At 55.0% G+C, this 11,727-nt stretch overlaps 1 protein-coding gene across 1 annotated transcript; it reads right to left on the bottom strand.

Moving 5' to 3' along the window:
* Positions 1 to 751: 751 nt before the first annotated feature.
* LOC130262652 (serine/threonine-protein kinase pim-1-like) lies at positions 752 to 4,432 on the bottom strand. The gene is made up of 6 exons (XM_056509970.1): positions 4,404 to 4,432; positions 2,797 to 3,073; positions 2,622 to 2,672; positions 2,052 to 2,418; positions 1,268 to 1,444; positions 752 to 1,021 (listed from the first exon to the last, which is right to left on the bottom strand). Exons 1-6 carry the CDS (start codon positions 4,430 to 4,432, stop codon positions 915 to 917), a joined length of 1,008 nt encoding a protein of 335 aa, XP_056365945.1. The 3' UTR covers positions 752 to 914.
* Between the last annotated feature and the right edge of the window lie 7,295 nt (positions 4,433 to 11,727).

The following is an 11,727-nucleotide window of genomic DNA, read 5'->3' as shown; positions in this document are numbered from 1 at the left end:
ACCTGCAAAAGCAGAAAGCTCAGGCGGTGTGCTCGGAACGGGCTCGTCTGATGCAAAGCTGTCAGAGCCCTGTGAGGGCAGAGCCCTGTGCCCAGGGCTGAGCCCAGCAGAGCCCAGAGCTCCTCAGCATCCGCAGAGCCCAGCTCTAAGGAGAGAAACCAGAACCTGCCCGTCAGCTGAAGGCTCCTGTCCCCCTTGTCCCAGCCCCCCGCAGTGCCCAGGCCATGCTGGCTGTGCCCAGAGCTGGGCACAAACCTCCCAATCACTGCTGCCTCTGGGAGCAGAGCAGGAGGGCAGCACGTGTGCCCAGCCTGCAGCCAGCCATGGCACATCCAGCCCCTCAGCAGCTGCCCAGAGCCAAAAAGCAGCTTGGCAGCCCACTGAAGAATTTGCTGCATCCACTCAGCCAAGGGGGGAACCTTTGGTGCCCGGCAAGGCTGTGCCATGTCCAGATCTGGGAGCATTCCCCTGGCTGGGGACTCACCTGCAAATTGGGTGTGGAGCATGTCTTTAAAGAAAGTGCCAGAATCAAAGTTGATCATCTCCAGCTGCCAGTGGCCAGGTCGAGGAAGAGGTTGTCATCCTTGAGGTTGTCCTTGTAGCAGCCCCACCTGGGACACCTTCTCCAGGGGCTGCTTCTCCTTCCCTGGGGGCCAGACCAGGCTGTCAGTGCTCTGCCCAGGGACTCAGCCATCACTGAAGCAGGACAAGTAAAACCAGGTTGGATGGTGGTCGCCAATGCTTGCAAGACCAGCTCAGCTCCAGAACAGATGTTCCCATCTGATGACCCCTGCTCCGTGGTACAGGCAGGACAAAGAAGTCTGGGTTTCTTTGCTTCTTATCACCAAGAGATGTGTGGAGCTGTTTGATCCAGGCTCCTGGATCAAATGGTGCCTGTGAATCTCTCCCATTTTCTAGGGCAGATGAACACCCTGCAGCCAAGGGTCATAGAACAGATCTTCCACAGATGGCCTGTCCAAGGAGCGCATGGATAAACACCAACTGATAATATCTTGGCACTCTGGGGAGAGAAACCACAAATCACCAGGCAGTTGGACAAGGATCCTGTTTGCTTTGCCCCACCATTCCCGTGCCTGGGCTCTGCTGGATGTTCTCACAGCTGTGCCTAAACTTTCCAGTCAATTCCCCGTTTTGGAGGACAGCAGGACATGTGCCACCTCCTCAGCAGCTGCCAGAGCAGGATGGTCACGAGCCCACAGCTGTCTCCCAGCACTGGTATTCCCTGTGCCCAGAGATGAGGATCCACCTTGAGAGAGCTGTTGTGGGAACTTGAGCTGGCCCCAGATGATGTCCCGGCCCTTCTGGAACGGGTGCTTCCCGCAGACCATCTGGTACAACAGGATACCCAGGGACCAGATCGTTGCTGCCTCGCCGTGGTAGCATTTGAGGTGGTTCCATTCTGGGGGGCTGTAGGACAGTGTCCCTAATACAGATGGAGCTCATCAGGGGGATGCTGCTGCTCCCAGAGCCTCGCCCCAGCATCCCTGGGCATGGGGGGGCTGCACCAGTGGCAAAGGGGGTGACCCACTGCCTCCTTGTGAGCACCTGGCTCTTGTGTACAAAACTGGGGCTGGAAAAGAAGCCACTGCTATTGGGAGAGGGCAGCAGAAGCCCTGGGAAGGCCCAACTAGGACACACAGAAGAAAAACCCACCCAATGGTGAGAAAAACCCACTCTCCTCCCTGCCTGCATTGCCCTCAGAAAACATTAATAAGCTAAGGCAAACAAGGGCAGCAAAGCAGTCCAAGCCCTTCCTCGCCTGCCGACCAAACTGAGCGGTGCCCAGGTCTGACCCCCTCTCTGCCACCCCCACGGGGTTTGTGTCGGGCTGGCTGCCCCAGCTCCAGCCACGGCTGCGTGGGTGGTGAATGCGGTTGGCAGGGCTGGCAGCTGGCCCCCCTCTGACCCCCACTCAAAAGCAACTTGGCTGCAGAAGCAATGCCATGGCCTGCAGCAAAGGGGGGAATCCCTGGTGCCACAGCCAGGCTGGGCCATGAGATGCCCAGGAGCATCCCCCAGGCTCGGCTCACCTGCAAACTGGGTGTAGACTGTGTCCTGGAGAAAGGTGCCACAGCCAAAGTCAATCAGTTTGAGCTGCCCGCTGTCCAGGTCCATGATTATGTTGGCCGGTTTGATGTCCCTGTGCAGGACCCCGCAGCTGCTGCAGTGCCGCACGGCCTCCAGCACCTGGCGGAACAGCCCCCGCGCCTCCTCCTCCGGCAGGAACCTCCGAGCCGCGATGAAATCAGAGAGGTCCTGACATCGCTCCGGACGCTCCAGCACCAACAAGAAGCAGCTGGGAAGCTCGAACCACTCCAGCAGCTGAATGACTCCAGGGAAGCCAGTGGACACCTTGTCCAGCAGCACGATCTCCATGGGCGCACGGGCGCCGTTGGGCTGCGCGAGGAGCACGATGCCGTCAGCGGGGCTGAGGCCGTGCCAGGGCTCTGGGACTCCTCAGCCAGCCCGGGATGCTCTGCACCCCCGCTCACCCCACGCCCGCTCTCCCTGCAGGGCTCCCGGCGGCTCCCACCCTGCCGGGCCCCGGCTCCTCGCCGCCCGGCACGCCCCGGCTTCTGCCGCTGGCCCCGCTCACTCACCAGCTCGCCCCAGCGCCGGATGCGACCCCGCGGCACGCGCTTGATGGCCACCTGCGAGCAAGGGGCAGCAGCGGGCTGAGCTCGCCGCCCGGCACGCCGCGCTCCAACCTCCCCTTCCTCGTCTCCTTCTTCTTCCTCCTCCCTCCTCCTCCTCGTCCTCCGCCCCGCCACTCACCGGGGCGCCGTCCGCGAGCCGGGTGCCCGAGAAGACGCTGCCGAAGCCGCCTCTGCCCAGCAGCGAACCCATCCGGTACCGCTCCTGCAACGCCTCCTGCGACTTCCCTGCGGGCGACACGCGGCTGTCAGCGCTCGGCCCGGGGCCAGACACGGCCCCCGACCGCCCCCCGACCGTCCTGGGCAGGGCATCCACACCCGCCCCGGGCCCCGGCGGAGCTCGGGAGGAGCCGGGGCCGGGGTTTGAGCCCTCGTTGGGGCCGGGGCCGGGGCTGGGACTGGGCCTGGAGCTGGGGCCGGGGCTGGGACTGGGGCTGGGACTGGGGCTGGGGCCGGGGCTGGGACTGGGGCTGGGGCTGGGGCTAAAGCTGGGGCTGGGGCCGGGACTGAAGCCAAGGCTGGGGCCGGTGCCAGGGCTGGGGCCGGGGCTGGGACTGGGGCTGGGGCCGGGACTGAAGCCAAGGCTGGGGCTAGGACTGGGGCTAAAGCTAGGGCTAAAGCTGGGGCTGGGGCTGGGGCTGGGTCTGGGGCTAAAGCTGGGGCTGGGACCGGGACTGAAGCCAAGGCTGGGGCCGGTGCCAGGGCTGGGGCTGGGGCTGGGGCCGGGGCTGGGGCCGGGACTGAAGCCACGGGTGGGGCCGGGACTGAAGCCAAGGCTGGGGCTGGGGCTGGGGCTAAAGCTGGGGCTGGGGCCAGGTCTGGGACTGGGGCTGGGGCTGGGGCTGGGGCCGGGGCCGGGACTGAAGCCAAGGCTGGGACTAGGACTGGGGCTAAAGTTCGGGCTAAAGTTGGGGATGGGGCCAGGCTGGGGCTGGGGCCAAGGCTGGGGCCGGGGCCGGGGCCGGGACAAGCGGAGCCAAAGAGAGGCGATGCCGCCCCCGCCCCAGGCACTGATGCCCAGACAACAGCGCCACAGCCAGGACAGCGAGAGCCGGGCGGAGGCGAGACCGCGGCGGGACGGGCGGGCCCGGGGACGGGGACGGGGACGGGGACGGGGACGGGGACGGGGACGGGGCAGGGGCAGCACCGCCCGGGGCCGGGGGCGGGCTCGGGGCATGGCCCGGCAGGGGAAGAGGGGGAGAAGGGGAGAGGGGGAGAGGGTCCGTGAAAGGGACACCGGGGAAGAGGATGCGGGACTGCGAGAGAGGAGGAACAAGAGATCGAGAGGGTCTGTAGACTCGCTGTCGCTGCCGCCGCTGCTGCTGCTGCCGCCGCCGCTGCCGCCGCTGCCGCCGCAACTGAAGCGCCGGGGCCGTTTGTCCGTGTGTCCGCTTGTCCGCGTGTCCGTTCCACGCTCGCCCCACACGCCCCATGGCCGAGCCCCGCGCGCCCCAGGGGCAGCCCCTGAGTCTGTCCCAACACGAGAACTTTGCCCTGTTGAGCCCAGGCCCAGAGTCCTGACTCCCGCACGGGGACACAGGAATCCCCTGGGTCCCTGCTGTGCATTGGCCCTGCTGAGGCTCAGACACTGTCGGGGCTCCTTTCCTGGCTGGAGGATTCCTGCCCGAGCCAAGCACTGCACTTATGTCTCCAGCATTGCTTTCCAACAAAACCAGGGGAAGGCAAACTCTTTGTGGCTTATGGTATTTTAGAGTGTCTAAAACTCACAAGCCATCGATCTTAGAGGTGAGATCCATTTGGACTTAATGGCATGGAAAAGCAGTGCAACACTAAATAAAACACTAGAAAAGGGGAGCATAGAAATAAATACATGAAAACATCTTGGATCGTTTCTTTCCATTTTCACTTCTGGAAAGCTGTTTCAGTTTCCAAGAATCTTCTCCACAGTCCTGTCTGCTCTTTTCAAGAACCTTTCATGGAGAATGAGGTTGAGCTTTTGTCATAAGTTGTGTCACCAACTGCAGCTTCTCTTGGCTTTCCACACTGTGCTGCAGCACAAGTTCTGCAGCAAAGCAGGACAAATGTTTGGAGAACTTTACAACTTATCCTTTCTTTTCCTTGTGGTCTGGGGAGTTGTGCTGTTGGTAAGGTTTTCATTGTGATTGTTCCAAGCTTGGAAAACAGGAGGTGGTACCAGGAATTGTTAGGGAATGCAACCTTGACTGAACTCAGAGAAAGAATCTCCAGAGCCTGCAGCTGGAAGTGGAGAGTTGTGTGATAATCATTCCCGCGTCTCCATGGACACCTGCAAAGTAACCTAGACTGTGAAAATGGGCTGACAGACGTAGTTTGTTTCAGTGTTCAGTTTAGATCATTCTTCATCTCTTGCACTGGTATAAATCAAGAGCACAATCTGTTCATGATAAGCACTAGACCAAGCTGGACCGCCCAGAGTAGATGACAAAAAGAATCTAAAAAGGGGAAATGCAGGTGAACTTTGTGAACTTGGTGAACATTGTCTGCAAGAAGGATAATTTTTTCTAATAATTTCTAGTTCATTCCATATTCTTTTATCCTTCTGACAAGGCCATTTGCATCCCAGATTCCTCCTCAAAGGAGAACCCTGAGCTTGTGGAACTGTGTGTCCCTGTTCCACTGCAGGGACACTCAGAGTGAGACAGGAAGCAATTTTGAAGCAATTGTATTAAAGTAAAACAGTTATTAAGTAGAGATTGAGATCATTCACCCAAACCAAAACCATTGGCTCAGCCTGGAGCAGTGTCCTTGAGGGGTGTCCCCACTCCAGGGAGGAAGGCCCACACCCTCCAAGGAGGGAAATGTCAGGACACGCTGCCGTTACAATCTGGGACGGGGCTTTTCCAGTCTGAAGTGCTGCCCTGTCAGTCAGATGTGCCCGGGCCGTGCCAGCTGAGCAGCTCTGCAGAAGTTCCCAGTGGTGGCACTTGGTTGTTCCTTTCTCTGGGGATTTTCCCAGCTCTGCCACAGCTTCAGCTCCCTCTCAGGATGTTGAACTTTGGGATGCAGAAGTCAGGCTGGTTTCAGCATTATTCACCCTAAAAGCAGTGTGATCCCCCCTACTTCATTTCCCACTAGGGGCTTTGCAAACAGAGCCTTGTTGGAGTTGTTTGAGCCCATTCCAGGCAGAGCCTCCTGCTCCAGCAGGAACTGCCTTTCCTGTGCCATGGCCAGGGCAGGTCCCACTGCAGGAAAAGCCCCAGGCCAGCTCCAACACAGGGAAGGGCTCAGGCACAAATACAGAGTGCCATGGTGGGACCTGTGCCAGGGAGAGCCAAAGGCACCTTGGCAGCAGCAGCTGCTTCCAGGGCATGGCCAGAAGCCTCCCTTGGCAAGCCAGCCTGGTGGCCACCACTGCAGAGCTGCTGCTTCAGGAGTCATTTCTGGCTGGGCTCTGCAAAGCCACTTGTGCTCCAGGAACCTGACTGGGAAGCAATTTGCCCCAGCACCGTGGGGACAAGATATTAATGACAAAACTCTTCATCCCAGCAGAGACAAGACAGGGACCGAGGATGGGGAGGGCCAGGCCCAGGGCACAGGGCTGCAATGGTGATGGCTGTGAGGTCACTGCCCCTGCAGCAGCCTGGCTGGCCCTCAGCAGACATTCTGGCCACAAGTGTTGTGAGGTCACCCAGCACATCAGAGAACCCACACAAGAGGAATTCCATCCTTGGGGAGGGGTTTCACTATGTCAGGTTGCACAAAGTTCCTTCTCCTGGAGCATTTCTGGCATGGGGCATCTACTTCTCTATGGCAGGACCCACAGCTGGTCTGTGGGTTAGAGAGGGTTAGTGAGTGAGGTTTGTTTTGAGAAGTATTCTCTGAACAAGGCTATTGGCATGGAGACCAAGAAGAAAAGAAGGAAAAAGAAGATAACCAGAGAAGAAAGCCCTGCAGCTGGGAAAGTATTATTAGAAAGGCCATGGGAAGAATAGAAGTGAAGATTTTTCTGCCAATGATTGTTATGTTGATTTATTGTAGCCAATGAAGAAACTGTAAACTGTGTAGAGGGTATAAAAGACAGCATGCTATTGTAATAAACAGATTTGTCCACCTGAAGTGTGCAGTGTCTGTGTGTGTCACACCCGCCTATACAGCAACACTTCTCTGGAAAAGCAGTTGCAGTTTTGTGCCACTGTCATTGTAAAATATTTCCTCCTTCTAACAAATGTAAATCCACCCTGATTCAGTTTAAAGATATGGGCCCTTGTTTTGTCACTGAAAGATCTGGGAGAAAATCAAAGTCCATTTTTCTTGGGCTTTGACCACTATGTTTCCATTTTCAAAGACCTTGGAGAGGACCCAAAAATCTCCCAAGACTGGGTTTGGAGGCCTCATCACATAACCATCAGGCAGAGTCTGAGGGCCCTGGGCTCCGTGGAGACTGAGGACAGAACAGGAGAAGCCTGAGGGGGATTGAAGGGAGGTTCCACAGATAGTGGAGCTTTTCTTCATTGTATAAAACAGCCTGAAAAAGAAATATTGGCACCAAGGGCAGCTGGGGAGGTCCAGACTGGACACAAGGAGAAAGGACAGCTTTGTCAAACCTCTGTTGGATACATGAAGTAGACAAGGCACAAATACCGTGATAACTATGATGACAATCAACACGTACATGCCTATTTTCAAAAGTTCTCTCCACAGTGGTGTAAGGCTCAGCCAACCAAACAGATCATTTAACCATGATCCTTCTTCAACTCTGAGTTTGGTCATATCCTCCTGGAATTGTTGTATGCTCTTATGTATAGATACTGAATGGTCAAAAAGATTCATGCAACACATTCCATCAGTCTTTGCATCCATGCCCATGCATTAACAAAAGAAAATGAACCTGTGCTCTGTTTTGCAGAGTTGCATGTCTCACACCATGAACATCAATTAACAAATTGCTCAGTGCGAGAGAAATGGCACGAGATTGCATACTTAGCCAGCAACCTAGTTGATTCAATTGTTTCAAGGCTGCCCCTGAAGCAGTCTGAGGCAGAAGGAGAGTTACTGTAAACCTCCTTCCAAAATCCCAGGCCCTAAAGTTATCATCCCAGTCAGGTTTATATTGATTGACGAACCTCTTCTCTCTACGTTTGTGTTCTTCTATCATTTTTTGTGTTAGGTGTCAGCAAATAAGTCTCCCTAACCCCACCTCCTTCTCCCACTCCCATCCTTTCTCCCTGTCTAGCTCTCCTCTTGCATCCCTCCTGTCCCCAGCAGCAGTGACACCCTCGGTGCCCCGTTCCCGAAGCCCTCGCAGCCCGCGGCAGGAGCGGGGATGGAGCCGGGACAGGTCGGGATGGGCAGCGTGGGGCTCTCGGCTGCTCCCACCCTCTGGGGCCGGGGGAACCCGGCCCGGGGAACAGGAGAGGGAAACTGGGAAATCTGGGGGCTGCAGATCCAAACTGGGGCTTGGTGGGGACCCTGGGCAGGGACTGCCAGCCCTTGGGGCTCCTCTCGGGAGTCTGGGAGGGGGGAACGCAGAGAGGGGTGCGGCATCCCAGGACTGGCATCACTGGGAGTGACTGGGAATTACTACAAGCATGCTGAGGGACGTTGGGACCATACTGGATCATACTGGCAGCAACTGGGACTGCACTGAGGGTGACTGGGAACATGCCAGCAGCAACTGGGATACACTGGGAAAGACTGAAACCATAGTGGGGGTAAATTGGAGCAACTGGAACCACAGTGGATAATAATGGGAGCAGCTATGCCCATGCCTGGGTCATACTGGGATCTTGCTGGAACTGGCTGGCATCAGACTGGGAGTGACTGGAATAGTACTGGGAGTATCTGAGAGTGACTGGGATCCTACTGGAATCAGACGGGGAGTGACTGGAAAATTGCTGGCTGTGACTGAAACTATGCTGGAGGTGACTGGGAGCAACCGGGCCCACACTGGGAGGGACAGGGAATCACTCTGGGCATGACTGGAATAATACTGGGAATATCTGGGACTGACTGAGATCATACCAGGAGCGACTGGTATTGTAGCAGAAGTGACTGGGATCATCCTGGAAGTGACTGGGACCATACTGGGAGTGACTGGGACCATACTGGGAGTGACTATGGGTCCTACTGGGATCATGCTGGGAGCCACTGAGATTACAATGGGTGTGAATGGAACCTGACTGGGGGTTACTGGGAGCTACTGGGCCCATGCTGGGAGGCAAATGTGGAGACATTGGGAGCAACTGGGATCAACTGGAAGGTACTGGAACCATATTGAGGGAACTGAGAGCACAACTGGGATCATACTGGGAGTAAGTGGGACTATACTTCGGGCAACTGACAGAAACAGGTCATGCTGGAGGCAACTGGGAGTAACTGGGAAAGACTTGGATCATTCTGAGGTAACTAGAACCTTACTGAGCAACTGGGATATAATGGGAGTGTCTGTAACCATGTGGGGGGACTGGAATCACACTGAGAACAGCTGGGATCATGCTGGGGACAACTGGGAGTGAGTGGGACCATGCTGAGAGGGACTAGGACTATTCTAGGGGCAACTGGGATCATACTGGAAGGAACTGGGAACAACTGGAACTATTCTGGCAGCAACTGGGATCATACTGGGATCACACTGAGAGTTACTGAAGTCATACTGGCATTGACAGTGAGCAGCTGGAATCATGCAGAAAGGAACTGGGAGGAAGTGCAAGTGTCTGGGATACACTGGGAGAGACAGGGAGTCACAGGGATCATACTGGAGGCTACTGGGGTCATGTTGGCATTTACAGGGAGCAACTAAGATCACACTGGGGGCCACTGGTATCATATTGGGAGTGACTGGAATTAGACTGCAAGTGACTGGGACCATACTGGGAGTGGCTACAATCATACTGGGATTATAGTGGGTGTCAACAGACCCTGACTGGGGGCTACTGAGAGCTACCAGGCCCATGCTGGGAGCCTACTGTGCACACACTGGGAGGAACTGGGAATGACAGGATGCATGCTGGTGACAGCTGGGATGTACTGGGAGTGACTGGGGTAATCTTGGGGGCAACTGAACCATACTGAGGTAACTAGGAGTGCCTGGCAATGACTATGAGAATGTTCACAGCAGCTGGGATATACTGGGAGTGCCTGAGACCATTGGGGTGGTGACTGGGACCACACTAGGAGCCACTGGGAATGTGCTGGGGAGAACTGGGGGCAAGTGTGAGTGACTGAGGCCCTGCTGGGAGAAACTGACATCATACTGGGAGTGACTGGGACTATACTAGGGGCAACTGGGAGAACTGGGAACACACTGGACAAAAGCTGGAGGAACTGGCAGCAACTGGGGGCAAATTGAATCATAACAAGAAATGACTGGGAATGACTAGGTTCATACAGGGATCATGCAGGCAGTGAGGGGAAGTGACCAGGATCATACTGGGAGTGACTGGGCTCATACTGGGAGCAGCCACTGGCACTGGGATCCCCCGAACCCCTTTCTGGCCATCGCGCCCCTCCAGCCCCAGCAGCCCCCGCTGGCGGTCCGGGAATCCCGGGGGTTCCCCTCTCTTGGGGGGTCCCTGCTTTGGGGTTCTGGGGGACCACAACCTTTGTTTTTGCCATTCTTGCCTTTTGTATACCTGGTTTTCATGCATGACCACAGTTGATAGGTTTAGATCTTTTATATCAGAATGCTTTTCCATGGATCTTGTGTACTGAATGAAAGCTTAGGACCAAGGCCATTCAGCATATTTCTGGCTAGAGGTACATTCCAATTCCCGGATTACACTTATGACTACAAGCAAAACAAACAAAACAATTCTATTGACTAGATTTCTACAGGCTGTACCGCAATGTGCTCATTTTGCTTGAGTAAGTTTTAATTTCAGTTCATTGTCACCCGGTGTTACTTTCCTGAATGACAGTAGAGTATAAATTTCTGACAGTTAATCTTTCCAATTGGAGAGTTATACAGGGCATCTACTCCCTAATATGCTTTCTGGTGCTCTTCTGTTACTAATGGCCATAACAGATGAGAAGGGATGACAATCATCCCTTCTACAGTAACCCCCATCCCTCTTGGTTATACATTCCTCCTTGATCCTTTCTTAGTTTTCTATCTCTTCTGGTATATACTGGCTTACCTTCAAGGGAGACCTGTCCATCTGGAATTAAAGCTCCCTCAATCATCATCTCACCTTTTGCTGCTTCTTTTGCCTCTCTCCCCCAGCTCATTTCCTTCCTCCAATTCTGAGCTCACCTTCTGGTGTGCCTTAATGTGCATAAATGCTACCTGCCCAGGTAACTGAACTTGCGTTGGAGCAGACTTTAGGATCTTTTGGATGCTGCTGAAAGAAAAACCCTCCCATTATCCCAACTTACAGCAGAAATTATCTGTCCTCCACCTCCCGATGGACACACCAGCAGCCTGGCATGTGGTGGCATAGGAGACAATGACTGGACACATCCCTTCTTCCTGATCAGGGAACAGGCAGGAGTCATGGATGCAGCTCTGGAAATACTGGTGGTATGGTACATGGTTGCTCCTCATCATCCTGTCGTCGCTGGTGGCCACACAGGGCTTTGGCAAAGCCACTGGGCACCATGGTGGTGACGCGGCTGTGCCAGTCGAAGGTGACAATGAGGCCAAAATTGGTCTCTACCACCGAATCCTGCCCATCACAATAGACAACAATCTTTCTTTCACTGTAGTGATAGGGGAGATTGACCAACTGCTCATCAATCTGGGGAGAAAACCATAAAAACTGGTCAAATTTGCAGTCAGGTGGTAAATTGTTTTCAACAGCCAGAGCAACCAAAAAGCATAGATTTAATTAAATTTTGAGTTGAATAAAATTTCAGATTTAAGAGGATGAGAAGGTCCGAGTTCCAAGAGGAGACTGATCAACCACTGATCTGGGGAGAAAACCATAAAAATTGATAAAATTTGGGTCTGATGGCAAATTCCAATTCTGCTTTCAACAGCTGGAATACCCAAATGATAGTGATTTAATTACATTTCAGTTTTAATCACTCATTAATAGGATGAGGTTTAGGATGAGGTGGAGAATATGGTAAAAAGGGATGATTTCCTAAACTCACCATGATTTTTCCAGGGCGT

Source organism: Oenanthe melanoleuca, chromosome 25 (assembly GCF_029582105.1).
Source record: "Oenanthe melanoleuca isolate GR-GAL-2019-014 chromosome 25, OMel1.0, whole genome shotgun sequence".
Lineage (NCBI taxonomy): Eukaryota > Metazoa > Chordata > Aves > Passeriformes > Muscicapidae > Oenanthe > Oenanthe melanoleuca.
The sequence above is the reverse complement of the archived record's forward strand: the minus strand, read 5'-3'. Positions and strand labels throughout refer to the sequence as shown.

What these genes read in the sequence shown, in the direction of transcription:
- LOC130262652 (XM_056509970.1), bottom strand. Translation starts at nt 4,432, where the DNA reads ATGGATCTCACCTCTAAGATCGATGGCTT. An exon ending in ACCTCTAAGATCGATGGCTT is followed by an intron (nt 3,074 to 4,403) that starts GTGAGTTTTAGA and finishes CTCCAGGCCCAG; the next exon opens with TCCCAGCCCCGGCCCCGGCC. An exon ending in CCCACAACAGCTCTCTCAAG is followed by an intron (nt 1,022 to 1,267) that starts GTGGATCCTCAT and finishes TTCTCTCCCCAG; the next exon opens with AGTGCCAAGATATTATCAGT.